This window comes from Schistocerca gregaria, chromosome 6 (genome assembly GCF_023897955.1).
Source record: "Schistocerca gregaria isolate iqSchGreg1 chromosome 6, iqSchGreg1.2, whole genome shotgun sequence".
Taxonomy (NCBI): domain Eukaryota; kingdom Metazoa; phylum Arthropoda; class Insecta; order Orthoptera; family Acrididae; genus Schistocerca; species Schistocerca gregaria.
In genome coordinates, this window is record NC_064925.1 from 320,970,478 (window position 1) to 320,993,297 (window position 22,820).

At 42.1% G+C, this 22,820-nt stretch overlaps 1 protein-coding gene across 9 annotated transcripts in view; it reads right to left on the reverse strand.

Moving 5' to 3' along the window:
- LOC126278998 (ral GTPase-activating protein subunit beta) overlaps window positions 1–22,820 on the reverse strand; it is a 360,574-nt gene that overhangs the window by 285,660 nt on the left and 52,094 nt on the right. For 6 of the 9 annotated variants that reach the window (XM_049979325.1, XM_049979321.1, XM_049979319.1 and 3 more), the window contains one exon: window positions 4,979–5,146. The exons of the other annotated variants lie outside the window; for them this stretch is intronic. In XM_049979325.1, the coding sequence (XP_049835282.1) occupies window positions 4,979–5,146 (168 nt within the window). The remainder of the gene's footprint in view (window positions 1–4,978; window positions 5,147–22,820) is intronic. 9 annotated transcript variants of the gene reach the window in all.

A 22,820-nucleotide genomic window follows, 5' to 3' on the forward strand; every position in this document is an offset into this window, starting at 1 on the left:
ACTGGCTGTTCAAAACAAAAACAGAAGACAGACGACTACGCGAATTTGCACTATTCAGGTACTAAGGCGCGATGCTACAACCCTCAAATACTATAATACGCCCAAAATATATGAATTAAACAATGCAAGTACCCAAAAACACGCAAAGAAATTAATTAAACTATCTAACAAGTAAGTAAGCTAGGGTTATACAACTTGCTGCTGCAGCTGCTTATCCAACTGTGGCAGGGAGCACACTGACTGAGACCAACCGACACTAGCTGTTCAAAACAAAAACAGAAGACAGACGACTACGCGAATTTGCACTATTCAGGTACTAAGGCGCGATGCTACAACCCTCAAATACTATAATACGCCCGAAATATATGAATTAAACAATGCAAGTACCCAGAAACACGCAAAGACATTAATTAAGCTATCTAACAAATAAGTAAGCTAGGGTTATACAACTTGCTGCTGCAGCTGCTTATCCAACGGCGGCAGGGAGCACACTGACTGAGACCAACCGACACTGGCTGTTCAAAACAAAAACAGAAGACAGACGACTACGCGAATTTGCACTATTCAGGTACTAAGGCGCGATGCTACAACCCTCAAATACTATAATACGCCCAAAATATATGAATTAAACAATGCAAGTACCCAAAAACACGCAAAGAAATTAATTAAACTATCTAACAAGTAAGTAAGCTAGGGTTATACAACTTGCTGCTGCAGCTGCTTATCCAACTGTGGCAGGGAGCACACTGACTGAGACCAACCGACACTAGCTGTTCAAAACAAAAACAGAAGACAGACGACTACGCGAATTTGCACTATTCAGGTACTAAGGCGCGATGCTACAACCCTCAAATACTATAATACGCCCGAAATATATGAATTAAACAATGCAAGTACCCAGAAACACGCAAAGACATTAATTAAGCTATCTAACAAATAAGTAAGCTAGGGTTATACAACTTGCTGCTGCAGCTGCTTATCCAACGGCGGCAGGGAGCACACTCCAATCCTATCGCACTTGGGTTGCTGAACTTCATGGCCTCAGTCGAAAGTGTCAATTTGTTACTGACATTCACAAAGAATCCTACGCGGATTCCATGGCACGGGATACTATTATCCGGTCAGCGCCCGACAAAGAAGTTCGGCAATGTGCCCTTCAGTTGGCAAATCTGACTCTAGATGAAGTCCTCTCCATCGCGCATTCTTTTGAAATTTCTCGCACCGCTGGGGCGCAAATAGAGGCGTGGGGAGATGTCGGGGAAGTACAACATCTGTGCGCTGTTGATGACGCGTGCGGCGCGTTCCCACCAGCCGACGTGGCCGCAGTGCGCTCCCACGCACAGCCTCGGCCTAAACGTAAACTACCCTCTAAGAAACTGCAGCAAAACCCCCGGCAACTTCCTTCATGTCCACAGTGTTTTACGAAACATTCATGCGAGGATTGTCTCCGCACGCTTTTTCACGTCTTACAGACTGCCTGTCTTAGTGTAATCTTCAGAAATCACAAATTTTCCAGGCATCTATCATGTATTTGGGGTTTCAACTCTCTCAGGATGGTATTCGTCCACTTCAGCAAACTGTCGCTGCGATCAAAGCCCTTCCTCAACCTACATCTGTTAAGGAACTACAGGCCTTCTTGGGGAAAATAGCATACTATCACAAGTTTTTACCGTCTGCGACTTCAGTGGCTCAGCCATTGCATCGCCTGTTGCATAAAAACGTGCCTCTTCACTGGTCCACGTCATGCAATGTGGCTTTCCAGAAAATGAAGACTATGCTGAAACAGGCCCCGTGCCTGGCTACTTATCGACCTGGCCAACATCTTGTTCTTGCCACGGACGCCTCTCAATACAGGGTCGGTGCAGTCCTTGTGCACCATTTTTCTGACGGTTAGGAACAACCCATTGCTTATGCCTCCAAAACGCTCACGGATGCCCAACAAAAGCATTCTCAAATTGAAAAAGAAGCTTTGGCCATTCTTTATGCTCTACATAAGTTTGGTATTTTTCTCTATGGATCCAAATTTCATCTTGTTATGGATCACAAACCACTTATTTCCTTGTTTCATCCATCAATGTCACTTCCCGACAAGGCTGCACACCGCCTCCAGCGTTGGGCTCTTTACTTGTCTTGTTTCAATTATGAGAGTCATTTCCGGCCGACGGCTCAATATGCAAATGCTGATGCTCTGTCTCACCTTCCCATGGGTCCTGATCTGGCATTCAATATGGACGAACTTTTGTGTTTCCACCTGGATGTCGCCGAGCAGCGGGTTGTGGACAGATTCCCCATCACCGGGGACCAGCTGGCGGCCGCTACGGGTTCTGACCCTACTCTCTCCTGGGTTTTACGCTGTATTCAGAAGGGTTGGCCAGATCATCCGTCCGCTAAGACTTCTGATCTGTTGCGGAACTACTACGCTTTGTGCTACCGTCTCACGGCTAGGAATGGTGTTAGCCTCCTTTCCACTGACAATGCTTCGCCGCATGCTGTGGTACCTGCGTCTTTGCGTGCTTCGGTCTTGCGCCTCCTTCACCACAGGCACTGGGGTGTGTCTCACACAAAATCTCTGGCGCGCTGTCATGTGCACTAGCCTGTCATCGACTCTGAAATAGCACACACGGTTGCTGCCTGTGGCCCTTGTGTGTCACAGGCCGCCGCCCCGAAGTCCTCTTTGTCACCGTGGCCTTCGCCTGAAAAGCCCTGGGAGCACATTCATGCTGACTTCGCAGGACCCTTTTTAGGTACTTATTGGCTCCTCGTAATTGACGCCTACTCTAACCTTCCTTTCATTGACTGTTTGCACGTCACCTACCACTGCGGCAACCACAAGTGCTGTCGCCCGCATTTTTTCTTTGGAAGGCCTTTCTTCTACTCTCGTTACTGATAATGGTCCGCAATTTGCCTCTTCCGAATTAATGGATTTTTGTGCTCATTATGGCATTATGCATGTCACAGCCCCGCCATTCCATCCACAGTCAAATGATGAGGCTGAACGACTGGCCCGCACATCTAAGGCTCAGATGCGGAAATTTCTGACTTCTTTTGCTGCTGATGATGCACTGCTCCAGATTCTGGCGTCTTACCATTTCACCCCCATGGGCGACCACAGCCCGGCAGAGCTCTTACATGGCCGACAACCCCGCATGCTTCTTCATCTTCTGTGGCCTTCCACCTCACGGCCGCGGGTGCTTTTCACTTGGCCGGTTCACCACCGCCGACCTCGTCTGTGTACGGGGATATGGCAGACGGCCAAAATGGAGTTCGGGCCACATCTTACGACACCGTGCCCGACGCCTGTATGAAATCCAGATGGACACGGGTGTTGCAGTGCGTCATTCGGACCAGCTTCGGCCTCGTGTGCCGGCAACGCCTGTTCCGAATGCCGCTACACCACCTCCGGCTCTACCGGACGGTCGGGATCTTGGCATCTCTCAATACTCACAAAGCAGCCCTCTAACCATCATATCAGTGCCAGCACAAGAATGGACACCACCAGGAGATGTGCCCATGCAGGAACCGGATAACCATCATCTGTCGGAGCCAATCTACTCGCCTCCTCCTAAGGTCGCCGACACATCGCCCATGTCTCCTGTTATATCAACTGGACTTGTCGCAACGGGCAGATTGGTGCACGAGGGCCCAGCAGATTCGACCCCTACGTCTCCTGTCATCTCGACTCGTTATCATCGGGGACACTTCCGTCCATACGGGAACCCTCCTCCTCGAGACTTTACAGCCAGTTAAACGCCTATGGGCGTTAGCAATCTCCAGGCCACCTCCATCAAGACCAGTGCAACAATTTCAAAGGGGGGAAAAGTGTTGTGACTCGCTGATCATTCAAAGTGCCACCGCACAATTACGCGCATCCTCTACATGCAGCGCTGTCTGCCAGCTATGCAGCAGCTGCGCCACCTAAGTGGCCAGCCAGGCAGCGGCCGCTAGACTTGGACTCAGTGATCATTCGAATGTTACCTTGTTAACATTTATTGCTTGTCAACTTGCTCCGTGACTTATATGTGTTGTGTCGTTCGGAAATATATGTGTTCAACTTGACGTTATAACAGAATTATTATTGGCATTTTAACCTTATAAAGCTGTCATTTTACTGCATCGCATTTATTTGGTAAAGGAGAAAATAGCTGTACATCTTTACTGGATAAAATGCTGAAGAAACTCAAGGAGAACTCAAGGAGAAGTGACCTCATTTGGTAAGGGAAAATATTTTCATTCATCAGAACAATGCATTCATTCTAATGTTTGCGGGCACCATAACTAAAATTGGTCAACTATTATCTCATCTGCTCAGTTCCTCAAATTTGGACTCTGTGATGACCTTCTCCTCAAAAACATGAAGAAAATGCTCAGCAGGAGAAAATCAATTTCAAATTAATTGAGTATGGTAAAGAAAGACATAGTGCACTGAGCTTGAAAAATAATGTTTTTGTAACAGTTAAATTAATTATTAACAGAAAATAAGATTATGTTGATGAAGAAACTGTGTCCTAAAAAGACAATAAAGACATTTATGTATAACTGATGTATCATTTACCCTTTACACATGACACTAGCAACAGAACACACAAAAGCAAATGTAGACTTTTTTCCAGAAAGAATTTCCACTCAGCAGCTGAATGGGCACTGATTTGAAACTTCCTGGTAGCTTAAAGCTGTGTGCCAAACTGGGACTCAAACCTTGCATCTTTACCTCAGTCAGTAGAGCACGTGGCTGCAAAAGGCAAAGGTCCCAGATTTAACTCCCAGTCCAGTACATAATTCATCTGCCAAAAAGTTTTGAATGCAGATTTAACGTCGGAACTGAATAAAATTTATTTCATCAGTAACAAAGCTAAAAAATTGCTACAACAGTGCATATACTGGCATAAAACACTAATGCGCTCTACAGAAATGTGCAGCCACAGTCTTACATTCACCCAGACAGCAGACTAAGAGTACAACCGAGTACAACCATAGTTACCCTTTGTAACAGCAGAAGGTGCAACGCTAAAGCTCTTGGCCAGTCTCCGCTGGGGTGGAGGGGTGGGAGAGTGAGTAGCAGAAGGAGGGTGGGAAGAGGCACCCTCCTTCTTGTCACGAGAGCCAGTTCCACAGCTACCTTCTTCCCAGAGGAAAGGCTGCGCTATGCCTGAAAGAGAATTCAGTGCTCCCACTCTCACTTGCATGCCGTACACTCATTATGCAATGCCTACACCAAACATGCAGGTGGAAAACATCTTACTACTAAAAGGAAAAGGCTGATGAAAAGAATTGCATTAAAGTGTGCACATAAAAGTATCATAGAAATAGTGAATTAAAGAATACAGAGGATGAACACACACAATGAGTAAAACACAAGTACAACAAAGAATTTATGGAAATCTAGAGATTTTGTTGAAGCTATAAGAGTTTGCTATGGTCACTAAGAATACTGCGGAATACACCAGTTGAATCCAGCATTGCACATGAAAAAGCACATTCTCTATTATAACTATAATACATACATGTTTTAAGGTTAGTGTTGCCTAAGAAAAGCAAGAACTTCATAGTGTCTTAAAATCTCAAATCAGCAAGTGTCTTTATCACTAATGACAAAACTATGATTAGCTGACATAAGAGCCATGAGAATCAGTAAAGATTTATTCCAACACCTCAGCAATAAGTGCATGAAATGTAGACAGGCTGTTGCAATGGGCTACACATCAAGTGTGTGTGTGTGTGTGTGTGTGTGTGTGTGTGTGAGTGTGTGTGTGAATATTAAGGAGTCTAAGACACAATATTGAGGCTTCTTTTTTACAAGCATAACCATTGTACACCATGGTGAGCGGTTGGTTGTACTCATTCCATTACTTGTATACCTCCCAAAATTTTCCAGAAGGCAGAAGCATTTATTCGTGGAGAACATACACACTCCTGCCATTCCTCCCTCTCCCATTCCCAATAAACAAACCAGATGCATCCCTCCAACACACTAGCTACCCACCCTCAACCCTCTTCGCTCTCTCTCTTTCTAGCTACCCCATCCCACCCAACACAACCCCCACCCCAGGATAGTCCACCGGCCGAAATGCATTCCTGGCAATGTGTATTCAGTCAGTACAAGTATGTAAGAGCACAGGCATGTGCATACACAATGATGTGTGGAGGGGTGGGGGGGTGGGGGGGTGGGGGGGTGGGGGGTGGGGAGTGGGGAGGGGCTGGGCTGTGTGTGTGCTTTAGCTTAAGAAAGGACTTACTCTGAAAGCTAGCAAGTTTTCTGTCTTTTTTATGTATGCCTGTTGACGACTGGACGCTTCTGCTTTTCAGTGACTAGTCTCCTTTACCCCTGGACTATTTATGTTCTCCCAGAACTTTCCTACTATAGTTATACCTCCTACGATTTCCTTTTGTGGAAAGAGGAGGAGAGTCTACTCCAGTCACCAAACAGTAAAAATCAAAGAATTTTCTGTGGCCATACATAAAAGCTGTTAAAAGCTACTCACACATTTACTGGCCGACTATATGGATACTAAAATCAATGATAATCTAAACCAACAATTCTGAATTCTGGCAAACGTCACATTGAGCATATATGAGAATTTTCAGGTCAACGTTGGGCAAAAGAGTACTTTGGTAATCACTGATACTCTCAAAGAGGTAGCAGCTCCCATTCATGTAACAGACAGACAATTGTAACAATTAAAATATATGCACACTAAGATTATTTTCAAACATTCCCTCTTTTCTTTTGAAATTCTTGTATTATGTTTCTCTATCCCTTAATACTACTAATAAAGTAATTCTTCAATCGAGGGAAAAGAAGAATCAAAAGTAGAATCAAGAGGGGGAGGGGGAGGGGAGGAGGAAGGAAGAGGGAAGAGGGAGGGGGCTATTAACTTACTATATGATTAGTACTTCTCACATCAGTGCGAGATTGAATACTGCACAATATCCTATATGTCATGTGCTACCTTGTTATGTTACTTTATTTCACAACTGTCAGTATTCAGGGATCTATTAGCCACATCAGCATAAACGTTTACATAATTTCCAGTGATGAAGTGCATGTGCAGTGACAAAATGTCATGAAAAGAAAACAGGCTACTCCACATTATTAAAAGAATTATAAACCAAATATGCAGAACTATGCATGTAATATAATGCACACATCACTTCACTGTATTATTACAGAACACATTATGTACTTTCGTATGACAACTTCCCTGATGTCAAACCATTATTTCATGAGACGCACACACATAACAAACACTGAAACTAAGATTATGTTTTTCATTCACAAAATCAAGAGTGCATAATATGGTATCAGCATCCAAGCTTTGATATGTGGCACACTATGACCTAGTAAACAAAAATAATGAGGAATTTTATTTCCAACAGAAGGATCACTGTCACACTACCATAAGAATGAAACATGGTACTGGATATGGTGAAGAGGTCCATTCCTTCTTTCAATCCATAAACAGAAGATCCCTGAAGATTTAGAATAAGTCCTAAAAACCAAAATATATGACACATATTTACAAAAGCAAATATATGTTAACATTTTACTGATGAATTTTTAAGAGAAATGCTCTTCAAGGACACGGATCAGGAAGTGAGCCATTGGGGAATCCATTGGGGAATGTAGAGGCATAGAAAAATATTTTTATTGACAGTGAATAGTTGGAAGGAAGGAAGAAAGAAAAAAAAAAAAGATCAGTATTTAATGTCCCATCAACACTGAGGTCATTAGAGACAGTACAACCTTGGATAGTTTCATGGATGGGGAAGTAAATCAGTCATGCCCTTTCCATCGTGGCATTTGTGTGGAGTGATTTTGGGATATCACGGAAAACCTAACTCTGGATGGGCCTATGCAGATTCGAATGCTAATAATCGAAAGATTAAAACACTGTATACAGCAAACACATTAAACATTTCAAAAAATGTTGCTCAGGCAACAGCCTGTTATGTCAGAAGTGTTTGGTTACTTATGATTCTTATTATGAGCAATTGTAGTAATTGTGGAAGTCCACAGTCCTCTTGGAATAGTAATTTGTATCTGTATCCTGAAACGTATATAGACCTTTTTTTCAGCAGCCTCTCAATTTGTATCTATTGCGTATTGTTGTGTTTCTGTCAGTATCATGTTTTCTGAAATGTATATAGTTTTTTTCCTGCAGCTTCACAATTTCGAAACCTATCAATAACCAAAAGTAAGTTCACGTACTGCCCACTTAGAGAAGTGAAATGCAAAATCAAATGGGATAAAGTCTGTACAGCTAACACAAATAATTTCACACTAGGACTTGCAAAATATAGTGTAAGATTATTATTATTATTATTATTATTATTATTATTATTATTATTTCAGACTGTTATCAAGAAGAGGTGCACAGTTGTAATAAATTAGTTCCTTATTTGACCTTTTACCTATATTTTATTAACAATGAACAATGAGAAACACCTATATTATTATTCTATTTTTGGATTTTATGAAACCAAAATAGCCTGTTTTGCTAAGATATAATGTACAGAACTGTCTTCCTCATGTACTATTTATAAACTGCTAGAAAATACATGTGAAAACAAATACTTGCCTTGTTTAAAATGACACAGCCAAAAAATATTAATAAATTCTGTTATTTACAGACTTGTGGAAATAAGTATTATAAATTCATTAACTACAATTTTGGTACATAAAAAACTGTTCCACTTCAAAGGATGGTGCAGGAATGTATTGATAGGAATATGGAAACAACACTGAAACCAATGACCAAAAGTACTAGGAGCATTAAATCAAGAGTACAAGGAAAAAGCAATAGGAATACATACTGCTAGTAAGTGTAGCATTATAAGTTTCATTATTGGCAAACACTTAATTTATGTCCAAAAAATAAAATAAAATACAAGTTGCATTGTTGTTGTTGTTGTTGTTGTTGTGGTCTTCAGTCCTGAGACTGGTTTGATGCAGCTCTCCATGCTACTCTATCCCGTGCAAGCTTCTTCATCTCCCAGTACCTACTACAGCCTACATCCTTCTGAATCTGCTTAGTGTATTCATCTCTTGCTCTCCTCCTACGATTTTTACCCTCCGCACTTCCCTCCAACACTAAATTTGTGATCCCTTGATGCCTCAGAACATGTCCTACCAACCGGTCCCTTCTTCTTGTCAAGTTGTGCCACAAACTCCTCTTCTCCCCAATTCTATTCAATACCTCCTACAGGAAAATAAAGGAGACCTTTGGAAATAAGAGAACCACTTGCAGGAACATAAAGAGCTCTGATGGAAACCCAGTTCTAAGCAAAGGAGTAAATAGAGGGTCTATACAAGGGCGATGTACTTGAGGACAATATTACTGACATGGAAGAGGATGTAGATGAAGATGAAATGGGAGATACGATACTGTGTGAACAGTTTGACAGAGCACTGAAAGACCTGAATCGAAAAAAGGCCCCCGGAGTAGACAACAAGCCATTAGAACTACTGACGGCCTTGGGAGAGCCAGTCCTGACAAAACTCTACCATCTGGTGAGCAAGATGTATGAGACAGGCGAAATACCCTCAGACTTCAAGAAGAATATAATAATTCCAATTCCAAAGAAAGCAGGCATTGACAGATGTGAAAATTACCTAACTAACCTACAGATTGAATATCATCGGGGATAGGCTACAACCCTGTCCCACTCCCTTCCCAACCACTGCTTCCCTTTCATAGCCCTCGACTCTTATAACTGCCATCTGGTTTCTGTACAAATTGTAAATCGCCTTTCGTTCCCTGTATTTTCCCACTGCCACCTTCAGAATTTGAAAGAGAGAGTATTCCAATCAACATTGTCAAAAGCTTTCTATCTAAGTCTACAAATGCTAGAAACAAGTTGCATAATGGTGCTAAATTTTCTGTCAACAAACAGTTATCTTATTTCTGGTATTCAGCTCAAAAACATTTCCACAGTACTTTTACCCATTCTCTTTATTTTGCCTTCCCTCAGTTGACTTTGCCTGAACTTCAAATTCCAGCAAAGTAGTCTCATTAGAGATGGATCATCAGTACAGTTCTGATGATAATGAGAGAAGGTATCTGGAAATCCTTTCTATATATTTAAATAAACTATGTAACAGTCAATGTGTGATTTCAAGGTTCTCCAAAATATTGGCATAGCACTACATTTCATCACTTGATGTTCTGATTTGTTGTTAGAAGTTAGTCCACCAACTGTACCTTTAAATGAACTGTAAAAACTAATGAATATCAGGGCATGCTCTCCTAACCAGTGGTTGTGATTTATTATCATAGCTCTCCAGACCCTGCAATTTAACAAATATTTTCGTTTTGCTCCTTAACTTTAAATCAGATAAGTTATTGTACATACCACAACAAGGCAGTCCAAGACTTTTGGAAGAAGTGCTGTCCAACAATTACTTGCAACTAAAAGTAACTATACTGACTCAGTTTCATGATGAGAGGGACCTTCCATGGCATACAGTCACTGTAAAAAACTTATAAAGAAACAGAGACTATTACACAATGAGTGAAAAAAGGATAGGACTATAGATAGATAGATGCTGAAGGAAACACATTTGGCCGTCAAGAGGACAATGTGTGAAGAATTCAATGACTACCACACCAAAATGCTGTCTATAGATGTTTCACAAAACCCATAGAATTTCTGGTCATATGTATAGGGTAATAGTAGCATCAAACTTAGTGTCCAGTCACTCACAGATGACAGAGGATCTGAAACTGAGAACAGCAAAGCAAAAGCAGAAATGCTTAATTCTATTTTCAAATGTGTCTTCACAAAGGGAAACCTCAATTTTTAACTCTCATACTACTGAAAAGATCAGTGAAAAAATACTAATGTCAGCGTTGCTGAGAAACAGCTAAAATCTGTAATACCGAAAAAAGTCCCAGGGCTCAAAGGACTCCTCATCAGATTCTATACTCAATTTGCAGCTGAGTTAGCCTCCCTATTGACTATAATCTATACTTGTACAGCCCTCGAACAAAACACCATGCCCATTAGCAGGATAAAAAAACAGATCAGAATCATTCCCAAAAAATGGTAGTATCACTGATCCCTAAAACTACTGTCCAACGTCTCTGGCTTCATGTGTTGTAAAATCTTAGAACATACTTTGAACTTAAACATAATGGGATGTCTAAAACAAAATGACATCCTCGATGTCAACCAACAAGGTTTCCAAAAATATCGATCATGTGAAATCCAACTTGCACTTTTTTCTCACATATCATACTGAAAGCTGAGGATCAAACCGGTCAGGTAAGTGTAGTATTTCTCAATACCCAAAAATCATATGACTCATTACAGCACCTATGCTTATTGTCAGAAGTACGATCATAAGGAGTATCAAGAGAAATATGTAAGGATTTTACGGTAGGGAGGACACAGCAAATTATCTTACATGGAAAGTCATCGGCACATGTAGAAGTAACTCTGGGTGTTCCACAGGGAGGTGTTTTGTATCCCTTGCTGTTCATGTTGTATGTTATTGCAGAAAATATTGATAGTAACATATGACTTTCACAGATGATGCAGCTATCTATAATGAAGAGCAGTCTGAAAGAAGCTGCAAAAATATTCAGAGTTTATTATGGCGTAAAATTGGTGCAAAGACTGGCAACTTATTTTAAACATTCAGGAATGTGAAACTGTACAATTCACAAAATGAAAAAAAGTCTTGTATCCCGTAACTATAACATAGTGAGTCACAGTTGGACTCGATCTACTCATACAAATACCTGGGTGTAACACTTGGTGGGGACATGAAATGGAACCATCATGTAGGTTCAGGTTTTTTTTTACCTACGGGAGATTGTCACAGGCATGCTGTGTTGCTGCTGTCTCAACTCAGCAGGTAACGGCTAATGAATGCGAGAGCACATGAGGAAGTGAGCTGCACCTTGGAGAGCCCTACCAACAACACATAGATGGGATATTACAACTGGTACACGGACATCCATATCTGGGCAAGAGGGATCGTTCCCTACCCCCTTCCGCTCACGAAAAGGAAAAAAAATAGTGCAGTTAGGTTTTTTTCTTTCACAAAAATCATGTTAAAGTCGGTATTATTTAGGATTTTAACAGAGTCAGAACTGAAATGTTTTCGCCACTGCTTAAATTCGCCAGTCAGCTACCAAAACATTATAAAATTTTCAACAACCTTGGTCTAGATCCCCCTTACGAACTATCAATCGTTTGGGCACTCTTGAACTAGTACCAAGGTATACTTCTAGTTTTGATGCATAAGTTACTCACAAGATTCATTCTGTGTTTCTATATTCATCCCCCCCCCCCCCCCCCCCCTTGCATGCCTCAAGGATACAGATGGCCGTACCATAGGTGCAACCACAACGGAGGGGTATCTGTTTAGAGGCCAGACAAACGTGTAGTTCCTGAAGAGGGGCAGCCGCCTTTTCAGTAGTTCCAGGGGCAACATTCTGGATGATTGACTGAACTGGCCTTGTAACACTAACCAAAACGGCCTTGCTCTGCTGGTACTGCGAACGGCTGAAAGCAAGGGGAAACTACAGCCGTAATTTTTCCCGAGGGCATGCAGCTTTACTGTATAGTTAAACGATGATGGCATCCTCTTGGTTAAAATATTCCGGAGGTAAAATAGTCCCCCATTCGGATCTCCGGGCGGGGACTACTCAAGAGGACGCCGTTATCAGGAGAAAGAAAACTGGTGTTCTACAGATCGGAGCATGGAATGTCAGTTCCCTTAATCGGGCAGGTAGGTCAGAAAATTTAAAAAGGGAAATGGACAGGTTAAAGTTACATATAGTGGGAATTAGTGAAGTTCAGTGGCAGGAGGAACAAGAATTTTGGTCAGGTGAATACAGGATTATAAATACAAAATCAAATAGGGGTAATGCACGAGTAGGTTTAATAATGAATAAAATAAATAGGAGTGTGGGTAAGCTACTATGAACAGCATAGTAAATGCATTATTGTGGCCAAGATAGACACAAAGCCCACGTGTACTACAGTAGTACAAGTTTATATGCCATCTAGCTCTGCAGATGAAGAAACTGATGAAATGTATGATGAGATAAAAGAAATTATTCAGGTAGTGAAAGGAGACGAAAATTTAATAGTCATAGGTGACGAATTCGAGAGTAGGAAAAGGGAGAGGAGGAAACATAGTAGGTGAATATGAATTGGGGATAATAAATGAATCCTGGAGATACTAGAAGGTATCAGATAGATTATATTATGGTAAGACAGAGATTTAGGAACCAGGTTTTAAATTGTAAAATATTTCCAGGGGCAGATGTGGACTCTATTGGTTATGAACTGTAGATTAAAACTAAAGAGACTGCAAAAAGGTGAGAATTTAAGAAGATGGGACCTGGATAGATTGACTAAATCAGAGGTTGTACAGAGTTTCAGGGAGACCATAAGGGAACAATTGTCACAAATGGGGGAAAGAAATACAGTAGAAGAAGAATGGGTAGATCTCAGGGATGAAGTAGTGAAGGCAGTAGACGATCGAGTAGGTAAAAAGACGAGGGCTAGTAAAAATCTTTGGCTAACAGAAGAGATATTTAATTTAACTGAGGAAAGGATAAAATATAAAAATGCAGTAAATGAAGCAGGCAAAAAGGAATACAAACGTCTCAAAAATGATATCGACAGGACGTGCAAAATTGCTAAGCAGGGATGGCTAGAGGACAAATGTAAGGATGTAGAGGCTTATCTCACTAGGGGTAAGATAGATACTGCCTACAGGAAAATTAAATAGACCTTTGGAGAAAAGAGAACTACTTGCATGAATATCAAGAGCTCAGATGGAAACCCAGTTCTAAGCAAAGAAGGGAAAGCAGAAAGGTGGAAGGAGTATATAGAGGGTCTATACCAGGGCGATGTACTTGGGGACAATATTATGGAAATGGAAGAGGATGTAGATGAAGATGAAATGGGAGATACGATACTGCGTGAAGAGTTTGACAGAACACTGAAAGACCTGAGTCGAAACAAGGCCCTGGGAGTAGACAACCTTCCATTAGAACTACTGATGGCCTTGGGAGAGCAAGTCCTGACAAAACTCTACCATCTGCTGTGCAAGATGTATGAGACAGGCGAAATAGCCTCAGACTTCAAGAAGAATATAATAATTCCAATCCCAAAGAAAGCAGGTGTTGACAGATGTGAAAATTACCAAACTATCAGTTTAATAAGTCACAACTGCAAAATACTAACGCGAATTCTTTACAGACGAATGGAAAAACTGGTAGAAACCGACCTCGGGGAAGATCAGTTTGGATTCCGTATAAATATTGGAACACGTGAGAAGATACTGACTCTAAGACTTATCGTAGAAGAAAGATTAAGGAAAGGCAAACCTACATTTCTAGCATTTGTAGACTTAGAGAAACCTTTTGACAATGTTGGCTGGAATACTCTCTTTCATATTCTGAAGGTCGCAGGGGTAGAATGCAGGGAGCAAAAGGCTATTTACATTTGTACAGCAACCAGATGACAGTTGTAAGAGTCAAGGGACATGAAAGGGAAGCAGTGGTTGGGAAGGGAGTGAGACAGTGTTGTAGCCAATCCCTGATGTTATTCAAACTGTATATTTAGTAAGCAATAAAGGAAACAAAAGAAAAGTTTGGAGTAGGTATTAAAATCCATGGAGAAGAAATAAAAACCCTGAGATTCGCCGATGACATTGAAATTCTGTCAGAGACAGTGAAGGACTTGGAAGAGCAGTTGAACAGAATGGACAGTGTTTTGGACAGGATATAATATGAACATCAACAAAAGCAAAACGAGGGTAATGGAATGTAGTCGAATTAAGTCGGGTGATGCTGAGGGAATTAGATCAGGAAATGAGACACTTAAAGTAGTGCAGGAGTTTTGCTGTTTGGGGAGCAAAATAACTGATGATGGTCGCAGTCGAGAGGGTATGAAATGTAGACTGGCAATGGCAAGGAAAGCGTTTCTGAAAAAGAGAAATTTGTTAACATCGAATATAGATTTAAGTGTCAGGAAGCCATTTCTCAGAGTATTTGTATGGAGTGTAGCCATGTATGGAAGTGAAACATCGATGTTAAACAGTTTGGACAAGAAGAGAATAGAAGCTTTCAAAATGTGGTGCTACAGAGGAGTGCTGAAGATTAGATGGGTGGATCACAGAACTAATGAGGAGGTATTGGATAGAATTGGGGAGAAGAGAAGTTTGTGGCACAACTTGACAAGAAGAAGGTACTGGTTGGCAGGACATGTTCTGAGGCATCAAGGGATCACAAATTTAGCATCGGAAGGCAACGTGGAGGGTAAAAATCGTAGGAGGAGAGCAAGAGATTAATACACTAAGCAGATTCAGAAGGATGTAGGATGCAGTAGGTACTGGGAGATGAAGAAGCTTGCACAGAATAGAGTAGCATGGAGAGCTGCATCAAACCAGTCTCAGGACTGAAGACCACAACAACAACAACAACAACAACAACAACATATTCACTCATGAAGAAGATAAAGTCTTGTGAAATTGGATTAATCTTTTTGAAACATGCTGTATAGTATGTTGTGATTTTGTTATTTTATCTGGTTTTTTGCACACAACACATAATAAACATTAAACAGATGGTATTGAGGAACAACAGTATTGATATAAACAGTAAAGAAGTAGCTTAATCTTCTGAATATGAGTCCAGTTGTTTAACTGTGAAAGCTATTGTATTACCTAATCCAGAAAGATATTCAAAAAATTCAGCTCTGGATATCTAGCATAAGGATATTAACTTAAGTAACTGGTGTCTCTAACTTTATGAAAAGGATAGTTGCTACTCACCACATAGTGGAGATGCTGAGTCGTAGATAGGCAGAACAAAAAGAGTGTTACAAATAAGCTTCCAGCCAGCAAGGCCTTCATCAAAAATAGACAACCAACACACACAAACACACACAAACACACACACACACACACACACACACACACACACACACACACACACACACACACGACTGCAGTCTCTGGCAACTGAAGCCACACTGCAAGCAGCAGCACCAATGCACCATGGCAGTGGCGACTGGGTGGGGGTAAGAAGAAGGCTGGGTGAGGAGGGGGAGGGATTATATAGTAGAGGTGGGGGAAGGACAAGGGAACGTGCAGGGAGAGGTGGAGAGAGGGTAGGGCAGCTATGTGCAGTTGGGAAGTTATTGGCAGGAGGGGAGAGCTGAGGAGGGGGAAGGGAAGGAGATGTAGCGGAAAAGGACAGAAGTAAAAAGACTGGGAGCAATGGTGGAATGAGGGATGCGTAGTGATGGAATGGGGACAGGGAAGAGGCTGGATGGCTGAGGACAATGATTAACGAAGGTCGAGGCCAGGAAGGTTACAGGAATGTAGGATATATTGCAGGAAAAGTTCCCATGTGTGCAAGTGAGAAAAGCTGGTGTTGGTGGGCAGGATCCATATGGCACATGCTGTGAAGCAGTCACTCAAATGAAGGGTGTCATGCTGGGCACTGTGCGCAGCAATAGGTTGGTCCACTTGTTTCTTGGCCACAGTTTGTCAGTGGCCATTCAAGCGGACAGACAGATTGTTGGTTGTCATGCCCACATAGAATGCAGCACAGTGGTTGCAACTTAGCTTGTAGATCACATGACTGGTTTCACAGGTAGACCTGTCTTTTATGGGATAGATTATGTTTGTGATCAAATTGGAATAGGTGATTGTGGGAGGATATATGGGACAGGTGTTGCATCTAGGTTTATTACAGGGATATGAGCCATGAGTTAAGGGGTTTTGAGCAAAGGTTGTGTAGGGATGGACGAGTATATTGTGTAGGTTCGGTGGACAGCAAAATAACCCTGTGGGATGGATGGGAAGGATTGCGGGGAGGACATTTGACATTTCAGGGCACGATGAGAGGTAGTTGAAACCCCAGCACAGAATATAATTCAGTTGCTCCAGTCCTGGGTGGTACTGAGTTACGAGGGGAATGCTCATCTGTGACTGGATGGTGAGACATTGGGGAGGTCGTGGGTGACTGGAAAGGATAAGTCATAAAACATTTGTTTTCTACAAGGTTGGGACAATAATTACAATCTGTAAAGGCCTCATTGAGACTCTCGGTATATTTCACTTGTCACTGTAGATGTGGATAGGCTGTACGGAAGGGAATTCTTAGTATGGAACAGGTGGCAGATGGTGGAGGTATTGCTGGTGGACATAGATAATGATGTAGCCATCTTTGAGGTGGAGGTCAAGGTGGCTTGTTTGGTTGAGTAGGACCAGGTGAAGTAAATGGAGGAGAAGATGGTGATGTTCTGGTCGAATGCAGATAGGGTGTCCTCATCCTTAATCTAGATCGCAAAAATGTCATCAATAAATCTGAAGCCGGTGAGAGAATTAGGATACTGGGTGTGTAGGAATGATTCCTCTATTTGGCCCATGAATAGGTTGGCATAGGATGATCCCATGCGGGAACCCATAGCCGTACCCCGGATCCCACAAACCGCTCCCCACTCCAACTCTTTCTCTGTTCTACCCCAGTGTGCACCCACTAATTTCACCTCATCCAGCCACATTTGCCATCCCCCTTTTTCACACTTATCCACCATCAGGCCTGCTACCCACAGTAATATATTTTTCTTATTGTTTATATCTTTTCTTTGTTTTGTTGTGATTTCACACCAAAATTAGTGAGTTTTTGTATTCCCCTATCATCGACTCCCTCAGATTTCATCTTGTTTCCCCCTTTTGCATCCATTTCATCCTCCTCGTGATTTTTCTCACGTATTTGGGTGTATTTTTATGAATTTTTTCAGATGTAATTCTATGTTATTTACATCATTTTATGCATTTTTTCCAGATGCATGGATCCTTACTCCTTTCATTTGCATCAATACAGAGAAGCTTCCTAAACCCTAGCCAGAACCCAGTCCCATATACTGCTGCATTGTTGCTTGGCTCACGGAGTCCTCTAAAATAGCCTTAACATCAAATTACCCGTCTCCAGCTGCCACCCTTTCTTCCACAATGATATCCATCTCTACATATTTCACCAATCCTTACCCCTCACCAATACTGTCCTGCAAAACCATATCAACAAAGGTCAAACTTCCTTGCAGTACCTTCTCTCCATCCACAAAATTCTCCTGTTATGTAAGCCCAAATTCCTGGAACCCATAACACACACTTAAACTCTTGCCATTCAGGAACTAGAACAACACGTGCAACACCACCTCGAAAAACTCTCCACCCAGCTCCCGCCTTGGAGTACCATTTCCACCATTTCTACAACAACCTCCAAACCTCCTCTACATCCCCTCACAGCTGAGAAACCCTGTCTCGCAGACCTACTACATTTACCCTACCTCCAAAACTCACTCCCACCACCACACAGAATCCAAAACCAAAACAAAGTCATGAACCTTTCCTCCACGAGTGTTAGCCCCACAGAAATATCAGTCCTTGCTAAAGACCTCAACTTTTGCCCCATTCCCAAATTCAATCATACAGGACTTGGTAAATATCTTCTCTCCTTCTCCCGGTCCCTACAGTGGAAACACTTTTTTGTAACCAACACTAACCTTCAGACTCAACCAAAGACCAATGTTGAACCCTGCCTGACTCAGTTCACTCTGCCATCCAACTGTGGTCCACCCCCACTGCCCCCCAATCAACCCCTGTTGACTTTCCAGAATTTCTTAACTTCAAACCTTGCCTCATCATTAATCCCCACAACATGCAAACTACCCTTACATTCACAGAAAGAACTGCAGTCCACAATCTAAAAAATAATCCCAACCTCATAATCCTACCTGTGGACAAAGGTTCCACCACTATTGTTCTGAACCACAAGGATTACCTGGCAGAACGACTCTGCCAGCTGACAGATACATCCACCAACAAACCTTACCACAATGACCCCATTTCAGAAATCCAGCAAGATCTCCAGTCACTCATCAAATTCTTAGACCCATCCCAGAACCTCTCCCTGGAATCCATCTCGCTGCTCACCCCTAACACTCCCAGCACTCCTACCTTCCAAGTGCTTCCTAAAGTCCATAAACCCAACTACCCAGGATGCCCCATTGTGGTGGGGTACTGTGCCTCCACTGAGAGAATCTCTGCTATCACAGACAAACACCTTCAACCTATTACCTAGAACCTACCCCCCTATATAAAAGACACCAACCATTTCATCCACAGGCTCGCCACAGTTCCTGTCGCTTTACCAAACAGTGTCCTACTCATCACTACTAATCCCACCTCCCTTTACACCAACATCCCTAATGCCTATGGCCTTACCACAATAGAACACTACCTTTTCCAACACCCGACAGATTCCAAACCAATAACCTCCTTCCTAGTCACCATAAGCAACTATATCCCCACTCACAATAACTTCCCCTTTGAAGGCATATCTTTGCAATCTGGATCAAGGGTGAGGACACCCTATCCACATGCCTCCAGAACCTCAAAAGCTTCTCCCCCATTTATTTGACCTGGTCCTACTCAACCCAACAAGCCAACTTTCTAGATGTTGACCGCCACACTCAAAGATGGCACCATCAGTATCTACGCCCATATCAAACACACTAACCACCAATAATACCTCCACTTCGGCAGCTGCCACCCGTTCCATACCAAGTATTCCCTTGCGTACAGCCTAGCCACCCGTGGTCATCACACTGGCAGTGACAAGCAGTCTCTCTCGAAATATATTGAGGGTCTCACTGAAGCCTTCACAGACAGTATTTATCTTCCCAACCTTGTACAAAATCAAATAATCTGTGCCTTATCTTTGCAGTCATCCACAAACTCTCAAAGTCTCACAGTATGACCACTGAGGAGCATTCCCCTCTTAGCTCAGTACCACCCCAGACTGAAGCTACTAAATTACATTCTCTGTCAGGTTTTTCAACTACCTCTTGTCAAGCCCTGAAATGAGAAATGTCCTCCCCACTAACCTTCCCATCCCTTCCACAGTGGTATTCTGTCATTCACGAAACCTACACAACATCCTCGTCCATCCCTACACAATCTCTGCTTCCAACCCTTACCTCATGGCTCATATCCCTGTAATAGATCTAGCTGCAACACCTGTCCCATACACCCTCCCACCACCACCTACTTCAGTCAGGTCACACACATCACTTATCCCATCACAGGCAGGGCTACCTGCAAAACCAGTCATGTGATCTACAAGTTAAGCTGCAACCAATGTGCTGCATTCTATGTGACAATTGGACCACCTTATTGTTGAGCACGCTGCCCAACACGACACCCTTCATTTCAATGACAGCTTCACATGGATCCTGCTCACCAACAACAGCTTTTCTGAAATGAGCAGGTGAGAACTTTCCCTGCAATATAACCTACATTCCCGTAACCCTCCTGGCCTCTACCTTCATTAGTCATTGTCCTCACCCATCCAGCCCCTTCCCTGTCCCCATTCCAGCACCACATATCCCTCATTCCACCATCATACCCAGACTTCTTACTTCTCTCCTTTTCCGCTACCCCCTCCCCCCCCCCCCCCCCCCCACGCCACCTCTCCCCTGCCATCTGTCTAATCTTCTGACTGCACACAGCTGTCCTACCCTCTGTCCACCTCGTCCTTGCGCCCTCCCCAGCAGCACTTCACTGTCCCCCACCCCTACCATACTATCCCTCCCCCTCCCTGCCCCAGCCTTCTCCTTACCCCCACCCAGTCACCATTCCCATGATGTACTGGTGCTGCTGCTTGCAGTGTGGCTTCAGTTGCCAGAGACAGCAGTCGTGTGTGTGTGTGTGTGTGTGTGTGTGTGTGTGTGTGTGTGTGTGTGTGTGTATTTTTGTTGAAGGTCTTGCTGCCTGAAAGCTTATTTGTGATAGTCTTTTTGTTGTGCCTATCTGTAACTCAGCATCTCACCTATATGGTGATTAGCAACTTTCCTTTTCATAATATTGTTACATTCCATAGCGGATTTTCCAATTTTTGATGTTTCTAATTTGATGCACATGACAGGCAGTTGACTTGTTTATTACCGAGTCAAAAAAAAGGGAATTAACTTATCACTCTGTGGAGAGGTGTACACTGCACATTTACCTGATGCACACTTTGTAATTCTTATCAGCTAAGCAGAATCATGAAACTCAGAACTCGAAACTAGTGTTTGAAGGTATGATAATTTTTGATGTTATTTATCTGTAGCCTGTGTTAGGTGTTTGGGAGAGATGGTACATACTGATATATGTTTTCACATGTATTCGTGCAAGAAAAGGTATTTATGCTAGCCTGATTTTCCTGCAGCTATGATATGGTATTGGCTTTCTGGGAAAACTTTATGAGTGCTGAAATGAAGGAGACTGTGTGTGATGGGATTTAAAATGGCTTCTTTGTTTCGCATATGGATTATACTCAATGGCTAATTTCACTAATTTACTTTCTTCTAGGTATGCTTGACACACTTACTATTGCAGACACAATAAGTCACTGACTAACCCAGGGACTTAGTCATATTTCATGTTTCTTTATTTGAGTGGCTATGCCAAATTATCCTGAAGATGTCTTTCACTTGAACAGCAGTTTCACGTGGCCAAAATTCTTATATGCAAAGCAGCACATTGTGATAAGTATAAATGGTCTTAATTTAAGATAAATGAATCTAATCTTCAAGTTCACTAGAATCTTGGACATTAAATACCAGACTGAATCATCCACTTTATTTTCCCCCCTTTTCATTCATCTTGTACTTTGGTTACATAATCTGTTCCTATATCAATCTAGTAGTATTCATTTAGACGATACCTCTGCACAAGAAAATAACAGTCTGATTAAAGACAAAAGTGTTGTGCAGCTATATTATAATGGCATATTCTGCAATCATGTCAGTTTTTGGTCTAAAAGGGTGACAACTTCTCAAAGGGTAAATACTCTTAGTTCATTTTCATCACAACCACCATCCTAATCACCACCACCACCAACAACAACAACAACAACTTGATGAGCACTGCTTTCAGATTTTTCCCTGGAAGCCAGGCAACTGTTATATGCCAATAAGTTGCTAATTATGCCTATCCACCTTTTGTTCGGTCATTGTATGGGCATCTTCTTATTTTCTGGAGTGGAGCAAGTAATGTTCTGATCTCATCTGCCATCTTTTCACCAGTCCACCTCTACTTCATTTTCATAACTGTTATGATTATGTTCTCCATTCCAGTGGGCTTCCTGGTGACTCTGTCAGTTTTCTATTCCTTTAGTAATTCTCTCTATGTATATCTTCATTGTTTTTGGAGCAATCCTCAGTTTTGACTGGTTTTTGCATTAACAGATGTACGTCAAAACTTGTACTAGGCAATGTTTGTAAACTTTATTTTTTTCAGATTAATCACCAGCTTAATTTTGAAAGCCCTATTTAGTTTACCTGAAACAATCCACCCCATTTTTATTCTTCTGTTTATTTTTATTGCTGTTCATCCAGTTGTTACCTCCAAACAACCTAAATACCTAACATGATGAACTAGTTCTAAGATCTCATAGTTAGTCTTTACTTAGTCTTCTTAAAACATTGATTATACATTATTTTAGTCATACTGTGATTGATTTTCAGGCCTACTTTCAAACTTAGTCTTTTAAGTTTCATACACTTATTGTTGTACTATAATTGCTTTAAAGGTAAACGGCCCAATGTCATCAGAAAGATTAAGGTTGTTCAGGTTAATATATACCTACCCTCTGGCTCCTACCCTTGCAACCGCCCCCGGTGTAAAACCTGTCCTATGCACCCTCCCACCACCACCTACTCCAGTCCTGTAACCCGGAAGGTGTACACGATCAAAGGGAGAGCCACGTGTGAAAGCACCCACGTGATTTACCAACTGA